The sequence below is a fragment of the Clytia hemisphaerica genome, unplaced genomic scaffold, assembly GCF_902728285.1.
Source record: "Clytia hemisphaerica strain Z4C2 unplaced genomic scaffold, Clytia hemisphaerica genome assembly, whole genome shotgun sequence".
In the NCBI taxonomy this organism is placed as follows: Eukaryota; Metazoa; Cnidaria; class Hydrozoa; order Leptothecata; family Clytiidae; genus Clytia; species Clytia hemisphaerica.
Window position 1 is genome coordinate 613,307 of NW_027104406.1, and position 21,680 is coordinate 634,986.

A 21,680-nucleotide genomic window follows, 5' to 3' on the forward strand; every position below is an offset into this window, starting at 1 on the left:
TATCGTTTTTTGAACTTAGGTTCGTCTAACCCGATTTAGGGGGGGGGCGTACGGGGTTTGCAGTTTCCGAAATACCGAACAATTTTTCTAACATTTCCGAGATTCCGTAAAAAAATACTTACAATTCCGATACCGATTTTTCTGGGTATTTTTCCTCGTTTTGACTAATTTTTCATCAGATTTGATTTTTCATGTATGAATTCCGAAAAAGTGGGATAAAAACTTTATAACACCGAAATTCCGAAGCAAAAATTCATGGATTTCCGATACCGAAACAATTTCAGTATTCCGAAAAACGAAGGAATTTTGCCCGATTTCCGAAATTCCGAAGAAAAAAGATCGAAATAACGTACGCCCCCACATTTAGAACTTTTCACCGTAATCTGCTCGAGTGACTTAGGGCAAGTCTCAGAAACCTAACAGTTTACCCTAAGTTTTCGCTACCAATAGCAGCCAGATTCAGAGATCCACTTAGGGCTCTAAAGTACCTCTATACCTTAAGGTTTCAGGACCCGGTTGTTACGTAATTAAATATTAACCTAAAAATTAATTATTAAAGAAATTGTAATCATGACATCATAATTTGATCGAATTTGGTGACGTCATGAATCGTATAATCGCTATAATATTAAAAATACATGTCCAATCTTTCCCAAATTTGAACCAAAGATGCATCTAACTGAAATGTAACTTTTTGAGAAAAAAAATTTTGGAAAAATCTGATGACGTCAGCAAAAAATTACATTTTTCGATTTTTTGCATTTTTTGCTGACGTCATCAAAATTTTCAAAAAATTTTTCATTGAAAAGTTCGGCACCATTAAGATGCATCTTTGATCCAAATTTGACAAAGATTCGACATGTACTTATAGAGTTAGAGCTAATTTACGATTTATGACGTCATAATTTGATGACGTCATAATTCACACTTTCTTTAATAATTAATTTTTAGGTTAATATTTAATTACGTAACAACCGGGTCCTGAAACCTTAAGGTATAGGTCATCTAAAAATCCATAAGTGAATCCCTGAGAATGGGTGCTATTGGTCGCGGATTCGGGATTTGTGATTTTTAAAAATCTAGACACGCCCTAACTCACCCGAGTGGTTCGTCGTCGCAGGTGACCGTCATTTAATAAACTGAACGCCCAAGCTATTAAAAATCGTATTAGCGTACTCAAAATATTGTAAATATGTCCGCAAATATTCAAACAATATAAGGGGATGATTTACAGAATGAATTCATTTTTAAAAACTCTGTGTCATAAACTTGGTGGGACCCCGACCCACCAGAAAATTGACTGTGCCCCATACTTCGGGCGGCCTTTTAAGAGTCGCTTTTCCAAGCTTCCCAAAGTGGACGCTCACGGTAAACGAAAATGAAAGGGTCGAAATGAGCAAAGGTGAGAAAAAGTGCACTCTAAGGGTGCAAAATTAGGAACATCTGACCGTAAGCTGGTAAGGGTCGATCTCTGCACTGTAAGGGTCCGATAAATTTAGGCCGCACGTACGGTCGTTTTTTTATCGAGTGCCCCCCCCCCGGTCATTAATAAAAGTTAAATTGAACAAAATGCATTCCAAAACGTAATAGAATTTCTATCCCTAGTGGCATTTCGATAGAAATTTTTATCCCCACTGCTGGAAGAAGTTCCACGATGGCTGTAAGACAGGTGCTTTAAACATTCCTGATAGAATGCGACTTTAAAGTAAAATCTGGGAAAGCTAATACTCTTAGGTGCCAAATAAACGTCCCCCCCCCCCCCCGCTTGTAAATTTTTCGATTTTCTTCCAACCCCCCCGGACCTTACTAGGACCCCCCCCCCCCCCCGTTTATTAATTTTTGAAAAAATTCCCAGCTACCAGCCAAAAGGAAAGTTCATTGTTTTACTCTAAAAAGCTTCAATCTAGTCTATTTCGACCCTTTTAGGGTTTTTTTAAGGTCCATTTTCCGACCCCCCCCCCCCCCGGTAATTAGGTCCCCCCCGTTTATTTGATTTGAAAAATTTTTCCAACCCCCCTTATTTGGCACCTAAGAGTACTTTCTTAATATCTTTTAAAATCTAAGGCTCAGATTTTCAGCCTCACGTTCTTATAAAGAAACGTATAGTAAAGGGTGACAGATAAAAAAGGGAATAAGAGAAGATACAGTTTTCCATCCAATGATGTTTCCTAAAGTTTTTATCCACAAGAAATAAAAATGTCATAAAATAATATATGTACAGAACTAAATAAAACATGGTACAATGTTGAATGTGTAAGCCTAATATAAAATCACTGTGTTACAAATTTCCTGGTGCGTGGAAAAATCACGCACATAAATAAATTTTATTTATCTGTCCCATAAATTGAACTAATGATTTTCCTTTTTGGCATTAAAAACACTCTACATTAAATATATGTTTTATACGTTTAGAAACTCAGTCCTAGTTTAAAGAAAATATAATATAAAAAGAAGAACTTTCTTCATGATAAAAGCCTAAATTTTGATCATTTTTTCTTTCAGTTCATTATTTTCTTGCAATAATCTCTGATTTTCATCTTGTAATTGTTGAACATCTTGCAATCTATTGTCCTTTAATTTGACCTCTCTTTCAAGGTTTTCAATACGTTGTTCTAGATCATAACAATTCTTTATCAAGTCTTCTTTTGTGTAAGAGTTTAGAGTATCAATATGAACACGTTCGTAAAATTCATCAAAGTCTTTCTCGAAATATTCATCACTTGAAGCACATGAGCTACAACTTTCATCATTGTCATCATTGTCCTTTCCATTTCCCTCTGCACTGCTAGTACTAGAATGATGATGGTGTTGTTGGAAATTTTCATCCCCAGGATCGTGCTCCTCCATCAAAAATTGTGTGGTGTTGTAAGGTGCAATTGGGCGACCTTTTTGAGCAACAAGTTCCTCCCTTTTTCGAACAGCTTTGACTGCATCTTTTTCGTCAAGCTTTCTCTTCTCATCCCATGTGAGTTTGTTGTAGGGTTTGTACTTGTTCCTGTGCTTCTTCTTGGCTCCTCTTCGATGCTTCTTCTTTGGTTTGCCTTTGACTTGTGAACTGTTTCCATTCTGCTGGCGCTCGCTGTTTTGTTGTTGTTTTTTTCGAGGACTCTGTTCCAGACCTCCATTCGGAGACGCATCTTCGACGTTTTCTGTCTTTAATGGACCATTTTTCAACTTTTCTGGGGACTCCAGATTAGAAATTTCAACTTCCATATCAAATTAGTAGCGAATAAAGTTTAAAATCTCAATTTTTCTTCTTTAAAAAGCAAAAAAAGTAATGTATTCACGATTTTAAAATAACGACGTCTGGCTTTCGACCTTGCTAAACATTGACTGACTTTTCGACGCAAAGCTTCCCAAACTTTGGATGAGGTTTTGGTCACGTGATAAAAGCAATCATTTTGATTGGCTTTATATGTTGTTTAACAATAGCGCACGACCTTGAACCTCTGGATAGCGGTCTTTCTTTTAACAAACATGGTGGACTTTTTTATAAACAACAAGAGGTAAGCAGTAAGGTAAAACGTTTGAAAATTGTTAAGTTTGCATTATGAACCTTCAAAATTTATCACTTTCTTTTCGAAATCTGAAAGCTCTGTCACTAAGTAAATAGTATTTTATCCAATTCCAAATTGAATTATCCTATTTATTCCGATATCACAAGCCATTCCAGTTCTTTTCTTTTTTGTCTTCTTTCCTCTCCTTGAATTCTTTTTTTGCAGTCCTGTCTTTTCCATATATTTTCAGCCTGAATATCCTATGGTCTAAAGTAAAGAATGATTACAAAAATGTTTTACTTAAGACCAAAATTTGGGAAAGTCTTGTGTTGGGGTAGAGGGGGGGGTGCCCCCAGCCAGGTGCACGGAACGCCAAACTTTTTCACTTTTCTCACTTGGTTTTTACATAAATCCTTTTTGACCATCTCGTAGACAAGCTTGAAGTCCTTCGTTCTGTTTTTTCACTTTATTTGAAAGCTTCCTTCTTGGAATAATAAGTCGTTAAAGCGCTAGCGCTATGGACCTTTTTTCAAAGAGGCAACCCTGTTGAATAATTATGTAGTCCAGCCATACAAACAATGATACAGCAATGCATAATTACTGTTTCATGCATATTGTAATAATTATGCATGGGTGTATCATTGTTTTTCTGCTGGACTACATAATTATTCAACAGGGTGGCCTCTTTGAAAAAAGGTCTATTCGGACCCAGTCTGTGAACAAGGCAGGAACCAGTGCACGAACACTCTTTTGAAAGAAAGAATTAGAGCTCCACTCGCAGGTACTGTCAACTGCTCTAAAGTGGTCCTAAATCCGACAGCCCTAAGCTAAATCCAATGGGCAGTGTGGCTAGAATCCTTCAGATCCTTGTTTAGAAAAAGCTATACCTGTTTACTTTTTTCTTGCCAGATTCAACAAGCCATCAACCAACAAAATTATACCACTGACATCTAAAAATTCACACGACCTTTCCACAGTGGAGTAAGACGAAGTGTCTTAAATTATCTGCCATTATGAAGATGTTCCGGAATTAACCAATCGGGTTTACAATCAAAATTCCTCTGGGGGTTAGCAAGCCTGGAAATGTAAAGTTACTGTTTTTCCGGGAGTAAAATGTATAAAAGAAAATTGAAACGGTTTATTTTTTTCTTCATTATATTTAAGTTTCCATTATCAAAATTCTAGAAATGCGAATTTGTAGACCATATTAGAAAATGTTTACCGTCAACTGCTCCAACTTGGGACTATCTTACGCAACATGAGACGGCCATTCCACCACCATTTCACCGAACTTCCAAAGTCATTTGATTTGAGTTTAATGAACCGCATATAGAAAATACACGATTTCTCTTTCGCACCGAGTGGGCTTTTAAATCAAAATATGAAAAAAATCCGTAGTAGAACACGCGCGAGTGTCCGGAACGAAGAAGACCAAATTAGTGGCAAAACGATGGAGCGTTTGACATCACTCGCACGCCAAGTTACACACTCGCTATTTGGTAATCCCATTGGGCGGTAGCCGGTTAAGCGACAGGCGTTCTCTAATTCTCCATTCGGCGTCCGGTCATTTTGAATGAAAACAAAACTTAAAAAGGGCGCGCTATCAGTGAAAGTTATCAAAACAAATTTGTTGTCAAAGAGATTTAACAGTAAGGGAAAATACAGCTAGAATGCTCTTCACTTCATCCATAACATATTACAGAAATACATTGAAGAGCCTGGGACAATATACAGCCTTGGTGGACACCAACATTGACTGCAAACTATTCATTTAATTTCCCTACAATTTGAAGAGCACATTCAGTTTGGTCATACATATTCTCTATGATGTTCACAATATTTCGATTGACACCGATTGATCTTAGTATTTTCCAAAATGCTTTCCTCCAGACTGTATCGAAAGCAGCTTTGAAGTCTATGAAGTGAAAATTTAAAGGCTTTTTCAATCAACTGCCTAACAATGAAAACAACTGACATATAGACAGAAATTACAGAGTCAAACACTACTTCTATAGGGTTTGTTAAAATCAGGTAAATTCAATTAGCATCTATCCTTTTTTGCATGTTATTTTCTTTTTAATGAAAGTAAATCTTTTTAATTTATTCAGTAGCCATGAAATTATTCAAGCAAGGAGCAGAAGCACGCCTTTACAAAGCTGACTTTTTGGGTAAGAAAGTCATTATCAAAGAACGTTTTCAAAAGACATATCGACATCCACAATTAGATTTGAAGCTAACTCAAAAAAGAACCCTTCAGGAAGCTAGAGCAATATTACGATGCAGAAAAGCTGGAATAAGTACACCTTTGGTGTATTTCATTGACCATAAAAAACATCAAATTTTTATGGAGGAAATTCTTGACAGTTTGACACTCCGTGAAAGAATAGACACACTTTTAAAGCTTAACACAGATGAAGCTAAATCACAACTTGTGTCAATGGCAAAAGCAATAGGAAAGATGATTGCTCATATTCACTCAGTTGACATTATCCATGGAGATCTTACGACATCCAATATCCTTGTTACTTCCAAGAATGATAAAGAAGATTATGTTCTTATTGACTTTGGATTAAGTAGTGTTTCCAAATTTTCTGAAGATATGGGTGTTGATCTTTATGTACTGGAAAGAGCATTTTTAAGCACACATCCAAACACAGAATGGCTCTTTGCTGAAATCTTAGACAGTTACTTTAAATGTATTACTGACCCGAAAAGAAACAAAGAGATCATGGAAAAATTAGAAGAAATTAGAATGCGCGGCCGAAAACGAGTAATGATTGGATAAGTTTTGATATAATAGTTTTTTTCTGCATTTTGTATATTCATAAGCATCAGAAGATCATTTCATTATTGTTTGTAATGTGAATGTGTTTATCATTTTCAACCTTTTTCTTTTCAATTTGTAAAACATTTGTCATTGATGAGTCAATGCAATGACTTCCGAAATTTTTAAGAATGTTTTACCTGTCTGGCTCAAATTGTGCTTGAAATTTGCTTAGATCATTTAAATAATTTTTCTTGGCTAAAGTAAGTTGGTGTGGGTAAATCACTCTTTTAGCATAATAACAACTAATTTATCAGAGTAATCTTTAAACATTTTTCAGATCATTAGTATATTCTCCATTTTATTAATCCTTAGCAAAAAAAATACAAAAAGATTAGATGGATCCTAATGCATTGATCATAAGTGGCACTTCTTTTGCAGAACAGGCCATCCGCTATGATCAGGAAAATAATCATGAAGAAGCACATTCTAATTACATGAAAGCAGCGGAAGCAATTTTGAAAGCTATTGCTTTGGATCGTTCGCTCGACCCTTTGAAAGTCAAAGCTCTTCAATACATTGAAAGAGCTGAACTTTTGCAGAAGATTCTTGATGATAAAGGTAAATATGATCGAACATCTGAAATCACAGTTTATTTTATAAATGAAATAAACTTGTTACAGACCATTTTTCATACCTTTTTATAGCGTCTGATCATTGGCTTTTGATGTGGCACTCTTAAGAGGACCTCCTTTGTCTACCTCAAGTGATTTTGGGAATACTCCCTCTAAAAAGGGTTGAAAAAAAAACTATGAAAACATCAATGTAAACGTAGATTTATAGTTTTAATCCATCACTCCTTATTATACCCATTTGATTTTTAAATTTTAGGGAATACTAAAGATAACAGTCAAGCTATGTCTACCACACAAAATGAAGTAAGTCTTAAAAAATTAACTGAACAATCATCTGGACTCAAGTGATTTGCAGTAATAAAAATCAATCTAGTCTTGAGACTGTATTTTAAGGACTGATAAATGACCAGTCTAGTTAACCCTTTAAGTGCCAATGTCGTATATATCAGACATGGGTTATGTAGGAGGGCGAAGCCCTCCTGTAATGTCTAGTTTGAGTTAGAAATCGTTGTTTTTGGTCTAACTCGTAGGAATCAGATCGGACTTCATGGCCAAGCAAAAAAAATCAAAAGTGAGTCTTTTCAGCGAGATTTTAAGCTAAAAATGCAAAAAAATGCAAATATTTGACAAAAATCCACTTTTTTAAGATTTTGACAGTATTTTGATCATTTTTGGTCAACTCGAGTGATCCAAGAACCTCCAAATTTGGCCCTGATTAACTTGATTCTATCCTCCAGCGAATTAGTTTGAAGTTTCACCACTCGCCACCTTTCTATCATTCAGTCAGGTCCGTGCAACTGCTTTAATTATTTCCCTTACCTACCCCCCCCCTTTAGACGCCGCCCACCCCACCCTTCCTTAATCGAGCGGTGCCAAAGGCGCCTAAAAGAAAGAGGAGACTCTAAGCTATCCAACCGACTATGAATGCGCTTCTAACTCCTTCTAGATCTGGAGATATAAGCCTTTAAAGTTTGAACTAGTGATTTTCTTTTAAAAACTTAGAAAAAAACTACCGTGGCACTTAAAGGGTTAAATAAACAGCCATTTTGAAGCATCTATTTCAACTATAAGACCGTCCAGGACTGGTAAAGCGAGTGGTAAAGAGGGTCTAGGACTGGTTGTTAGATTTTGTTTATGGTTTGGAGGCTTCTTTAAAACAAGACCTTGTTCTAAATTTGAATTCTACTAAACTCCTAATACCATACAAAAAAGGCACAATTTTTAGGTACTTAGAAACGCTTGAAGAGTCAATATCTATTGAATGTTTACTTGTTGTGAGTTATAATACTGCATGTATGTATGATATATTATGAATGTACCCTTAAAAAATTTGTTTATATATTCTGTTTTCTTCTTTAGAAAGGTTTAGAGCAAGTGGAATTTCTTCTCATCCAAGCAGTTTCTGAAGATGAAAACGGACATGTGGAAGAAGCTCTCTCCGCTTATGCAGACACCATCGAGCTTTGCTTGGAAAAAGTATGCTGTTTAAATGAAGTCATCTGTTCTCTGTGTTTTTGTTTGTTTACTCTTATCTTTCCCAAGTGGAAGAGTTGGAAGAATTTTTCAAATTGAATAAACGGGGGGGCCTAATTACCACGGGGTTGGAAAATGGACCTTTAAAAACCCTAAAAAGGGTCAAAATAGACTAAATTTAGGCTTTTTAGAGTATAACAAGGAACTTTCCTTTTGGTAGCTTGGAATTTTTTCAAAAATTAATAAATGGGAGGGTCCTACTAAGGTCCGAGCACATTGGAAAAAAATCGAAAAATTAACAAGCGAGGGGGCCCCATTTATTTGGCACTTAAGAGTACAAGATTCAACAATGACTTAAAGCCAAGCATTTCTGTATTCAAACATATATAGAAATTAATGTAGAATTTTCATTTTATGATAACCTATACTGAATAGCATTATCACCTTTTTATACTGTAGGCTAAACAACCAGATATGCAGCACCACAAAGAAAAATTGAATAAGTGGGCAATGGCTGCTTTGGAAAGGTGAATTTACTTTTTGTTTTCTTTTGTGCCTAATTGACAGAAGTCTGGAGTAATAAGCACGTGGGAAACATCTCAAAATGCTGACATGGCCTGCAACGCTTTTAGGTCCAGACTTCTGGCCAATCTCATATGATGTAATAAGTTGGAGATTTGATATTTCACAGAAAAGTGCTACCAAGGGGTATTTCGGGTCCCATATCTTCCGAAGGACTTTTCTGTTTGCCTTGAAATTTAACAAACTTCTTAACCTAAGGTCGAACTACCACTGGTGTAAAAATGAACATTATAGCATAAGTAGAAAAAAAGCTCAATTTTTGCAATCGCAAATTTAACCGCTAAAAATTGCGAAATATTTCAACCAAAAATACATTCAAATATAGCGCTTATGATTCTCTAAAACAAGCAAAACAAATTTTCATAATTATATTTGACTATCAAAAGTTACAGGCATTCTTGTTTCCACTGCCAATTATGTCTGGACAGACTTTAATGTATAAACCTGAAAAAAGATTGAACTCAGAATTCAAATATTTTGTTTTTTTTAGAGCGGAAGAAATCAAGAAAAGGAAAGCAAACAAGACTTCTCAAGGACAAGCACAACCTCATGTACCTTCGCCTGACAAACTAGACATCAAGAAACTGAGGATCGGTTCGGTTAAAAATCAAAACCAGAGTGGGCCTAAAAAAGGTGGTCTGACAAAGCCAGAAATTGAAGTTTTAAGGTAGGTTATAAGATCTGTAATCAATGATTTGCATTTGGGACATCAAAATAAATGTGTTTCGTTGCTTGTTCGAGACTTGTTGTTTTTGAGTTAGCCCTTATTCGAGACCCCCTAATAATGTTCCTTTTTTTAAAGTGTTATTATTTATTAGTTATATATTATCAGTTTTTGAAAACAAAAGTGAAAAAAGTTGATTTTAAAGACACTCTTTTACTTCATTTACATTCTATTTTAGTTTTTGTGAGAATGAATGTGATAATGTCAATGGTTGCCAACATTTTTTTGAAGTTGAACAATTAAGATTAAGCAAACCTTCCACGTCTCGTTTCAGGACCACATCATTTGTAAACACGAATAAGTATTTACCTTGGATGGAAATGGATTTGAACGAAAGATTTGCTTATAAAATACCATTCAGGTTAGACATTTATGTTTATATTTTGAAACCCTTTGCTTTATCTATCCGTTTTATGATAATGACTCTCTCACTTTGTTACTATACAGCGAGTGTCCCCTTAATTCTTGAATTTTATGTTATGAAGCAGCCTGGAAAGCTGTTCAAGCTGAATTATGGAATTCTCTCTGTGCTATCAAATAAGTTAAACCTTTATACCTTGGATAGTCATAATGATTGAGTATCAATATCTAAAGGTAATAAAAAGGCTTCCTTATTACACGAAAATAAGTAGACATTGAAATTTACACGCAAAAAAGTTAAGAGAAATTTTATTTGCATTTTCAAGGACACCGGCTGGTTTTAATTAAAGGGGGTTTTAATTAACACGAAATTTTTGTTAATTACCTATCTACTGATTTTCGTGTAATGAATGAATTACTCGATGCGAAATTTCTTGAAAGTACTTATAGGTCTGCTTTTCTCTACCTCCTAGCGATCCTGATGGTCTCCTCCCACTAGCACCAAAACAAAAATCAAGGCTTACAGATTGGGTTAGACCGTCCGATATTTGCCAAAATCCACAAATGATTTACGCAGTCAACAGTTTCAGTATTAAACAGGTAGGATATTGTAAATAAAATCTCCCTCCTATTTAAAAGAAGATTATCAGCAGTGTTTTAGATTTCGCTAATGAATTATGTTTTTCATAAATATTATATGTGATGTACTTGGATCTCTACCTTTAGGTTGTAAAACCTGGAAGAGATTCAGCTCCCAAATAATATTGTAGGAAAAGTTGTTTCTAAAAATTTTTCTCTTCATTAGACCATAGTTTCAGATTGTTCGTTTGTGGCTTCACTGGCCATCAGTGCTGCGTATGAACGAAAATTCAAAAATAAAATCCTAACAAAGTAAGTTGCTGACCCTCTCATTTAATCAAATTCTTGCCAATTACTTCAAATCATTCTTTTTCTTTTGATTCTTTTTCTTCATCAGTGTTAAACGTTCTTCCGTCCTAGTGATGATTTACACCTAACAGCTGATTGGTTGTAAGTGACGTAAAACCAGTCAATACGTCACTTGCAAATAACCAGCTGTTAGGTTCGTGATAAGATACTTTCCAATCACAAAATTCAGTGAAATTCCACAAAATTTGGAGAAGAATGTTTATTTCAAGTTCCGTCGAACATAAAGATCTTTGCTTTGTCCACTGTTTGATGACTTTTATGAAAAAAAAAACACCTCCTTCGTATTTTGTCAAAGTTACCAAAAATCACTTTCAGTTTCATAAGCTCTTAAAAATTAACTTGATATTTTGTATAAACTTAAGAGAGATTTTTGCTGTTTCTTTTAGTATAATTTACCCACAAGATCGTGATGGGAATCCAATGACAAACCCATGTGGGAAATACATGGTCAAACTATGGTTCAATGGAGTGGCCAGAAAGGTGAGATCAAGGAGTTTTTTAGGATTCAGGTCCATACTTTCACTAGTAAGGCAACAGTTTCTTTGGGTTTTCCTGTCAAATTTTCTGTATTTATCAAATGTGTTTGTATAAAAGAACGATAAACATATATAGACTGTTTATGTGAAGTGAAAACTATGTAGAATTTAAAAGACTTGGATTTTGTTAAATTTAGGGAAAAATGTTCATTAATACCAGATAATATAATAATACAATAATGTGAAAATAATTGACTTCTGATTCACCTCCAAAATGAATCTTTTAATGGGCTATTCCAGAGAAAATCTGAGGAGGTTTTTTGGGAAAGCTGACCCCCTGGATTTTTTTTTCAATTTTTCATTTTTTTGGACCACCCTAGATTTTCGACCTCGTTTTACTTATCACCCTGGATTATCAACCTCATATTACTGACCACCCTTGATTTTCCACCTAATTTTACTGACCACCATAGATTTTTATCATCGAAAAACCAGACCCTGGATTTTTTAATTTCCAGACCAGCCTGAACTCCACACCTCCTCAACATAGGGAGTACAGAGTGTTTCTGGAATAGCCCAATATAATAATTAGTGAAAAAGAATAGCAGGTGACCCAAAAAAAGTAAGGGTTTGGAGAGTGAGTAACTGTGTCCGAAATAATTTGAATTTTTATTAAATTCTTTTTTTCCGTTGTAAAGAGGAAAGGCAAACTTAAAATTTGGTGCATAACTTTTTAAAACAAGCTGATGAATTTTACTGGTTTCATGAGATGATTTATATTGAACCAGATTTTTATTGGCAAAGTTGTATCTATACACTATATATCTGTGAAGAAATTCATAGAATTTCTGTCCAACTATCTTCTTTCAGGAGATTTGGGTGGCAGAGCAGCACATGCATTTCGTCCTTATTAGGACTCATCAGCACTGCATACTGCACTCTGGTTAGGCAGATCGAATTGCCTACCATCTCACGCCATAAAACTAATTGTGGTGCAGACTATATACAACTTTAACATTTTCCCCCTTTGAACGTTATAGGTTGTTATTGACGACCGACTACCAATGGGGAACAGAGGCGAATTACTATGCTCTTTTTCACAAAATAAAGATGAATTTTGGGTCAGCCTCTTAGAGAAAGCTTATATGAAGGTAAAATTCTCTGTTTTGAACACATTTTTTATAAGAACAAACTGTATCAGAACATAAAGCTTCGATATCCAAAATATCAAGAACAAGTTAAGAACTTTAAGAATTTTATGGCTTCGCGGACTCGAATACACCCAATTTCTTAGGAAAAAGAAACAAAAAGACTCACAAAAATGGTGGAAAAAAGAACATGTTCAAAATATTTTTAGGCTTGGCACTTAAATGATTAAGAATATTTGAAGGCTTCAAAAATTCTGATTATTCTTATAAAAAAAGCATATATAATTGTGAATATTGCCCTTACGTATTACGTATCAATGTGGAGATGGATTTCTCCCAATTCACCGTCTCTGACCAGTCAGTAGACAAGAATTCACTTCCAGCTCTACCGAGTGGCAATTGAGTCCTCGGGTTCCATATGGACCCGTAGCTCAATGATAGAGCAAATGCCTGCGAATGTCATGGTTGTGAGTTCGAGTCTCGCCGGATCCGTTGGTTTCCCAACTGTTCTGGTGGCTGGTCAGAAGACAACATGAGAGCGACTGTATTCACTACATATATAATTGAATTCACACTGTTTCAACTTACAAATATACAGCTTCATTATAGAATGTCTTCCTCCTGAAATAGTTAGCTTGTTATCATATTTTTTTTTGTCCTCTGGAAGGCTTTTCATTTAATTGGATTTATTTTCCTTCTAGGTTATGGGAGGATATGACTTTCCTGGTTCAAACTCAGTAAGAATTTGTTTGTAACCTTTTAAATAGTTTGCACTCTTCTCCCTCCTTAATTTTTAAAAACAACTTTTAGAAGTTCCTTATGAATGTGAAAAGTGACTCCACTATTTCCTTTCGCGTTCTTTTTGCCAGCGATTAAGCATATTTTATAAAAAATGAATTTTACAGGTAGGAAACTCTGGAAAGGGTCATGAAAATATTGTCTATGGAGAAAGTATGATGAATGATATGGAATATTGTCAAATTTTTTGAAAAATCTCGTAATTCAATAAGTAATCGAAAAACCTTTTTTGATACATTTACCAATTACAAGGGAAAGGGATGTATCACGCATAGACATATCACAATTTGTGGAAATTTAAGAAAAATATTTGCAAACAATCGCAAAAGGAGTTGGAAAATGTATTTTTCATTTTTTTTGTAGAGGGGGGATCCATAGTGGGGGAGAAGGTTTTCAGGGGAAAAAGAAACATTGAAGGCAAATTATGGGTTCTATTTCTGGTAATATAACTCATTTTCATTTTCAGAACATAGATTTACATGCGCTGACTGGCTGGATTCCAGAAAGAGCATCATTAAAATCAAATGAAATTGACCACACTATTTTGTTTGAGCGACTGACTAAAGGTCTAGCTCAAGGTAATTAATTTATTGGAAAATTATTTCAATTTATTTGAAAATTATTTCAATTTATCTCATAACGAGGCTTACTGTGGATTTGATAGCTTTAAAAAGGTTTAATCTGTGTGTCATACACACAGATTTATTGGATAAAACACTAGATAGAGCTACTCTGTACATACCTAGCAACGACAGAAACTTTTGCAACTAATACTGAAGGCCACACTAGAAACCTTGGTTTTCACTGTTGAAACTTTTTTAACACTGCGAGGACTTCAAAATTTCAAGGGTCTCGCAAGCTAAATTGTGAGATCACTTCATCCAAGATAGCAAATTATTTTGCTTCAAATAGGGTAGGAAAAGTTCTATCTAGATATCTAGATATCTGTGTTCATACAGCTTCTTGTAATTTCGATCCGATCTGTAGGTGATGTTTTGATCACAGCAGCAACTGGCCCTATCTCTGAATTAGAAGCGTCGAGAGCAGGTTTGGTACCAACTCATGCTTATGCTGTCCTCGATATGAAACTTGTTGCTGTAAGTCTCAAATACAATGACATTCAAATCTTCAGATCCATATTTAACCGAACCAAATGTGACATCTTTCAGAATGAAGTTGGTATTGGAGTTGGCCTTCCAAATAAAAAAGAAACTGTCATTCAATATAATGAATTTTTACTTTATTTTAATCAAATCAGCTGAATTATTCTTATCTTGTCAGATTTGCGTTACACCTCATGGAAAGTGGACCTCAATGAGACAATGATATCTGGAAAGTTCTTTTTTTAGTCATTGTTTACTAAAAAACATGTTTTCTCTTTTTTAGGGTAAACGCCTTTGCCAATTGAAAAATCCATGGAGTCATTTAAGGTGGAAGGTATGATAATTTTCCATTTCTATTTTTCATAATTTCTTATCATTTGACCATTAGAAATTTAGTGGTAAACTGCTTTGAAAGGATGATTTCCCTCAACTCCTATGTATACAGAATGGTGTAGTAGAGGAAATCAATAGAAATACCTTATTCACCTTATACAACTACTCAAATTATAAACGCGAACTGATTATCCTCGCGTAGATCGCGTAGACAACCGTTTAACAAATTTGAGCGGAAGTAATTTTCGAAAGGCCTGACTTTCGCATTTTGCCAGGATACTTGATTAGTGGAATAAAGCGTAACGAGATACATTGTTAACCTTTAAAGCATCAATGATGTAGTTTACGAAATCATGAAACGTTGTACGGCGTAGATTATACTTTCGGCGTAAAAACTGTCTTTAATTCTAACTTTGAAAGTGTCAATCCAACAAGTATTTTTCCTTCTAAGCTGTTTTTTCATGTGGAAATTTTCATTTTTATGGCAGACAGACAGACAGACGGACGGACGGACGGACGGACGGACGGACGGACGGACGGACGGACGGACGGACGGACGGATTAAAAATGATAAAATCAATGAAAAATTTAACTTGTTTTTTTATTTCTTAATCAGGGGAATTATTCGGAAACAGATGACGAACATTGGACACCAGAATTAGAACGTTTGTTGAATTATGATCGCAAGAAAGCAGCTCTTAATGATAACGGTATTCACAAATGCTTTTACTTTCATTTAGTCTTTCGAAATAACCCAAATTCTCTTGGTGGAATCTAGACTTTATTTCAATTCTTTTGGCTGACAATCCCTATTTGTTTCAGTAATGCTTGTACCAGATTAAATCTCTATTTTTTAGGATATCATAGAATAGAATCTAAAATGAGGAAATTTCTAGCATCTAATGGTATTTTTGTCTCGATTCTCCGTCCAATATAGAATAGAATCTTTATAACTTATAGAAAATAGATAGCATGTTAGGTTTAACCAGCTAAATTAATTATCTTGCCAGGAGTGTTTTGGATCAATTGGGAATCATTACGTCATTTCTATGACGTCATGTACATGAGCTGGAATCCAAAATTGTTCCCTTACAGATTCACATATCATTCGTAAGTCATCTCAATTGACATGTTTGTAAGAGAAAGGTGCGTCAAGCATATTGTTTGATCTTTGTTTGACTCAGCTGGGGATTTCACCCACTGCACGTCTTTTTGTATAAGAACGTCCAAAATTTTGATCTTCTTAACTTTTTGAGTTTTAAGCCTAAAAATGTTTTTAACATGTTCTTTATTTTACTATTTTGCGAGTATTTCTTGTTTATTTTCTTAAAAAAATGGACAGAGCGTCGCATCAAAATAAAAAAGTTTTAAGTTTATTTTTTGGTAAATTGAGTTATGATCATACCGATGCTTTAAACCCCATATTTTATCGATTTTATTTTGCTAAAATCCATCAAAAGCTAACCTAAAGTGGCCTAATTTTAGGCTTTTTTCACTTTACTTTTAGGTTAAAAAATAGGGCTCAGTCCAGCATGGAAACAATTTTAGACTTAAGCTTTTTTAACACAAAAATATTTCAAAAGTTAATGGCTTTTCAGGATTTCAGGAAAAATAATTTAAAGTCGATTTTCTCAAAACGACAAAAATGAACTCAAAGCTTTTTTATTTTGATGCGACGCTCTGTCCATTTTTTTAAGAAAATAGGTTTTATAAGGGTCTGCAAAGCCTTAAAATTTCTTAACTTGTTCTGAATATTTATCCATCGAAGGCTTATGTTCTTATATAGTTTGTTCTTATCTTTGTGCTACAGCTGCTTTCAATGACATTATTCTATCGTTTATGGTTTCGCTTTCAATTTAAGTTGATTTATTACCAAATTGTGATAGTGGGGATTATTTTAGAAGTTGCGAACACTGGTGTTCTCGACTATAGTCTAGACTTCAATATCAAAACTGATGATGGATCAAAAGACAAAAATATTATTTTCTTTGTACAGGAAATGGAAATCGGCAGACGGACCGATCAAAGACGCTTACAACATTGGCGAGAATCCTCAATATAGCTTAGAGATCCAGTCACCAGACAAGGAGCCTACTGTTTGGTTGCTTTTGACACGACACATCACTGATAGAGTAAGTTTTTTTGTCATCTTTTCCCTACCGGAAGTGATTGAGAAATAATATAGTGGTGTCTCTTTAACTTGAACTCCTAGAAGTCCAATTTTTCCTTTACTCGAACAAGTTTCTCCGTGCCCGCTCGAGTTATAGAGACTCCACTGTATGCAGTCGAATCATAACTCTAACCATCGATTATTCCATTCTTCTTTAATTCCACTTTGAAGACTTGACTGAAAGATAGAATTGGCCGAAACATCAGGTCAAAACAGGATGAAAAAGATCAAAGCAGTGTGCCAAACTGGGCAGATTCTCTTACGAAGCCATGACCTTTAGAGTGCGTACGTGGCATGCGTGGAATGTCAGAATCTGCTCGGAGATAACATTGATCCCTTTTCAAAGGCAAAGATATATCACTATATCTGTGCCTATGAAATGTTCGATCAAAATCAATGTTCTCGTTTTAGGACGATTTTGCAGAAAATAAGGAATTTATCACGATGCATGTTTTCAAATCAGATGGATCTCGTATATACTATCCAGGTATATAATACATGATGTTTGCTTTTTTAACACATGTTTTGATTTTTAACCGACTTTTTATTGGTTTAACGAATGTAACTTTCTGAGTTAATAGCTGATTGATTTGTGGAATATTTTTAATGCCAAGTACAATAGTTGTGTCAATCACGGAAAAAAACTCCATTTGAAAGCTTTGTAGTGTTATCTAGTTTTTTTAATAAAAAAACTCAAACACCCTTTTCCTGCGCGTCATATGACGTCACACGGGACAAATTCCTGTTTTTGGATGACTCTGTGAGGAAAAAAATTGCATAAACAATGTTGATATGAATCCACTTCTGTGTGACCTACCTTAATTTTGTCTAATGTCGACATCCCTCATCTAATTCCGACACCCTTTTTATCAGCTGAAAATCTTTTTTTCTTTGCTTAGTTGTCAGGGAGGACAAGGAACTTGAGAAGGAATAATCCTTTTTTCAATCAGTGATTCAAACTTTCATATTATTCCTGTCTCTAAAGAAGGGTGTCGAAATCAGACGAGGGATGTCAATATTAGACCATATTACTCTTAGGTGCCAAATAAACGGGGGGGTTGAAAAAAATTTTCAAATCAAATAAACGGGGGGGGACCTAATTACCGGGGGGTTGGAAAATGGACTTTTAAAAACCCTAAAAAGGGTCAAAATGGACTAAATTTAGGCTTTTTAGAGTAAAACAAGAAACTTTCCTTTTGGGAGCTGGGAATTTTTTCAAAAATTAATAAACGGGGGGGGGGGGGGGTCCTAATAACGTCCGGGGGGGTTGGAAAAAAATTGAAAAATTAACAAGCGGGGGGGGGGCGTTTATTTGGCACCTAAGAGTACGGTAATTGACCATAGCCTTCTACTAAACTGAAAACCTGTGACTAAGCTATATCCACCGTTATTTATCGAGTTTATTCGAAAGTTGTACCCCCAATAAGAAGCTGTTGCAGTTTTAAAAACGGCGTTAAACGGCGTTAAACGGCGCTACATCACAAGTGTGCAAGAAAAGTAGATCTATTGCTATGCATTACACTGCTATTCATGATATGCACCACTGGAAAGTCTTCTGAGAACTTTTAAAATTTTCCACCCATAACGTCACTTAAACAATAGAAAAAGTGACGTATTGGGTGGAAAAAGAAACAGAAAAGTTGCATAATTTCCTGAAGTCATTGCAGTGGTGCATATCATGAATTGATTATTTCTAACATTAGGGTCACAGGCTTTTTTATGAGCATATTCTTGTTACCCTTTTCTTATAGACGAGAAATATTTGGAAGGGACGAAGATCAATTCACCTCACTACTTGAGCAAAATGAAACCGCCACGTGGTACCAGCAAATTCACTGTCGCTGTCTCGCAATACGAAAAAATGCACACTATCTACTATTCCATTAAAGTAAAAATAAATTTTTTTAAACTTTTCAGCTTGAGGAGAACGGCGGGAAACGGTGTCTTAAATTTCAATTCATTTTGTTTAAATTTTTAATTAAAGCTGACAAATACAAAGTTCAAAGTTCAAAGTTCAAATCTTAGTCAGATTTCTGTCTCAGTGAGGTACAAACTCAATAAAATTCTGTAAAAGTTTTTTGTTTAAAGTCCACTTCTGTCTGAGACAAGAAAGCCGAAATCTACATTATATCAAGTTTTTCACTTTTATTATATTTTGTCTGAATAAACCTTTAAACCTTTTCTTTCAGGTATTTTCGACTGCGAAATTTCACATGGCTCCCGTTCCTGATATCTACAGTTCCAAAAAGAGGGTATGGATTGACTTGACACTTGAGTCGAACAATTTTTGATAGATTCAGGGGTTTTTCTAAGCACTTTTTTTATGTCCGTATACCGGCCAAAATACTCAATCCAAAGAAATATTTTCAACTAAAAAAAAAATAACAAATACAATCTACATAAAATTTTTTTTTTGAGAGCTTAGCCCTCTGAACCCACTAGGGCTTCGCCCCGAACACACTAGGGGGCTTCAAAGCGCCCTCAGACCCCCAGATTCATCAATGATGCCCTTTCAGGCATTAGAAACTCAATCTAAATATACAAAACGGTCCTTGCTCAGAGTGCTTAAAAAAATCCCTGTAGATATTCTTGGATCATCCGAATTCAGTTATCCGAATTAATTCTTTTTTTTCTTGAATAAAAGGTTTTTACACTGATTACCAAAATCCTATCCCTAAAAAGATATTTCTAGCAAAAGAGAAATCTTATTTTATTGCATATATTTTTAACACCAGCTAACTGGTGTTACCCTGACATACTGACATACTAAACTTACCATTCGAGATAGGTATGAATGGAATATGGATAATTGGTAGCTTATATGATCGATGTTTTTTTTTTGCTTTAGATTACATGTCAATGGACAAGTCAAACGGCAGGTGGAAGTCGTGCTTCACCAACTTATGAAAACAACCCTAAAATACCACTAGAATTGATTGCTGACCTGCCTGCCCATCTGCTGATCAAAATCGAAGCTAATAGGTACAACAGTACAATCTTTATAATTGATAAATTCAAAATTAACAACGCTTAATTGAATTTTGGTCGCTGTTTTTACTCTCGAATCGTTTATTCTATCTTTAATAATTTTGACGAGGACCAATTTTGGTGAATTTAGCGAGTTTTGTTGAATAAATAATTGCTGCCCCGACAAAATTGTTCTTGCCAAAATTAAAATAATTACGTTACTAGCCAAAATAAGTTCTTTCCAAATTTAATTCTTACCTAATCTAATTATTTTTACCTAATCTAATTATTTTTGCGACTTTCACCTCTCGCCAAAATTAATTCCCGTAAGGTATTTACTATGAGTTACTTGTAAAAGTGTTATGATTTGTATAATGAACAATAGCCTTATTTTTGGTCGCTTTTTCAGGAAATTCGCAGCGGCTGTGGAACTGCGCTCAGCAGATGGTAGTTTCTCCAAAACTTCTGGTGACTACAGGTAACGTTCATTTGGAAATGATCAATTTTCGAATGTTCCTTCCTTAAATAACTATTGAAACTTTTTTGTTTGAAATTCGCTTTTTGTCCTTTTGGTGCATAAATGACCTCTTTTAAATATTAGGTTTTGAGACCTTCCACATTGATAGCCAGGGACAATTTCATACGCATCGGAAGATGCAGGTTACAGAACAGTGTGTGCTTTTCCTCGTTATCTTGACCATTTCCAGTACTGTGTACTGTATGTAACGTGCAATGACCAAGCATCTGTTCACATCCCTGTATCACAAACTTGGTGGATCTCTCTACCGAAAATCGTCTCCGTTGAAAAATGCCAGGAAACTTCATCCCCTTTGCAAAATTCTCTGAACTCTGAAAATTATCACGGCGTGCTGGAGATCACAAAATCCCTTTGTGGTTCAAAACTGAGAAAAATAGTGTCCGAGAGTAAAATCCCCTACATAATGTTTTATTGAATCCATACACTAACTTTTCTTTCTCTCTTTAGATGGGGCTTCGTTGCGTTTACTTTGCGTGACGTAAAGCCAGGCCAATACGTCATCATTCCGTCCACATTTTCTCCTGGTCAAGAAGGGCCTTTCTTTTTGGAAGTGCAAGCTTCTTGTGCTTTTAAAATGTAGTTTTTATCATAGATCATCAGCAATTGCTCAGCTATTTTGTACATTATTCAATTCACCTATTGCTCAGTTCATTGCATTCACGCAGGATTTTTTGTATAAAAAATAAAGTTTGAATCTACCCGAAATCTAGCCAAGCCACACTAATTTGAGAAATTGCATAGAATCGCAGTGCTGCAAAATTTTGTAACTTTTGTAACCGTTGTTAAATTTCGCAACTTTTTGGCCAAGGTACAAACTTCCTAAAAAACTGTTCTTTGTACTTTGCTTGATAAACAAATGTAATGAGCCGTCCTTGAAAACTAGTCACAATTTTATCATGAGAAATCAAATCGAAAACCATTGAATTGTGGGAATTCATGTTAGGGAAAGTCAACTGTGATACTTTTCTGTACAATAAAGAATTATTTTTGGTGTTTGTAATTTTTTGCCTTTGTACATAATCCGACACACATATTGTACATTGTAATTTATTGTTATTGAAGTCTTTTTATATCAATTTTCTAGAAAAGTTTTACTCCTTCCGGGAGATCTTGGGATAGCCCAAGCATTGTTGTCTATTTTATTGCTAATGCTCAATTAAGTTT

The 21,680-nt window shown here is 35.0% G+C and overlaps 3 protein-coding genes across 3 annotated transcripts; 2 read left to right on the forward strand and 1 right to left on the reverse strand.

Moving 5' to 3' along the window:
• Positions 1-2,142: 2,142 nt before the first annotated feature.
• Positions 2,143-3,367, reverse strand: LOC136820047 (protein HEXIM1-like). Its single transcript, XM_067076280.1, has one exon. The coding sequence runs from the start codon at positions 3,211-3,213 to the stop codon at positions 2,476-2,478; it is 738 nt and encodes a 245-aa protein (XP_066932381.1). The 5' UTR covers positions 3,214-3,367; the 3' UTR covers positions 2,143-2,475.
• A 94-nt stretch (positions 3,368-3,461) lies between these two features.
• Positions 3,462-6,357, forward strand: LOC136820048 (EKC/KEOPS complex subunit TP53RK-like). Its single transcript, XM_067076282.1, has 2 exons — positions 3,462-3,506; positions 5,606-6,357. The coding sequence occupies exon 2, from the start codon at positions 5,611-5,613 to the stop codon at positions 6,280-6,282; it is 672 nt and encodes a 223-aa protein (XP_066932383.1). The 5' UTR covers positions 3,462-3,506; positions 5,606-5,610; the 3' UTR covers positions 6,283-6,357.
• A 280-nt stretch (positions 6,358-6,637) lies between these two features.
• Positions 6,638-21,640, forward strand: LOC136820049 (calpain-7-like). Its single transcript, XM_067076283.1, has 23 exons — positions 6,638-6,882; positions 7,153-7,199; positions 8,256-8,372; positions 8,829-8,896; positions 9,442-9,618; positions 9,950-10,036; positions 10,509-10,635; positions 10,841-10,926; positions 11,370-11,463; positions 12,500-12,610; positions 13,309-13,344; positions 13,872-13,983; positions 14,393-14,502; positions 14,792-14,842; positions 15,458-15,551; positions 15,852-15,951; positions 16,838-16,973; positions 17,423-17,498; positions 18,763-18,899; positions 19,201-19,263; positions 19,860-19,993; positions 20,388-20,456; positions 20,964-21,640. Exons 1-23 carry the CDS (start codon positions 6,660-6,662, stop codon positions 21,094-21,096), a joined length of 2,388 nt encoding a protein of 795 aa, XP_066932384.1. The 5' UTR covers positions 6,638-6,659; the 3' UTR covers positions 21,097-21,640.
• The last annotated feature ends 40 nt before the right edge of the window (positions 21,641-21,680 follow it).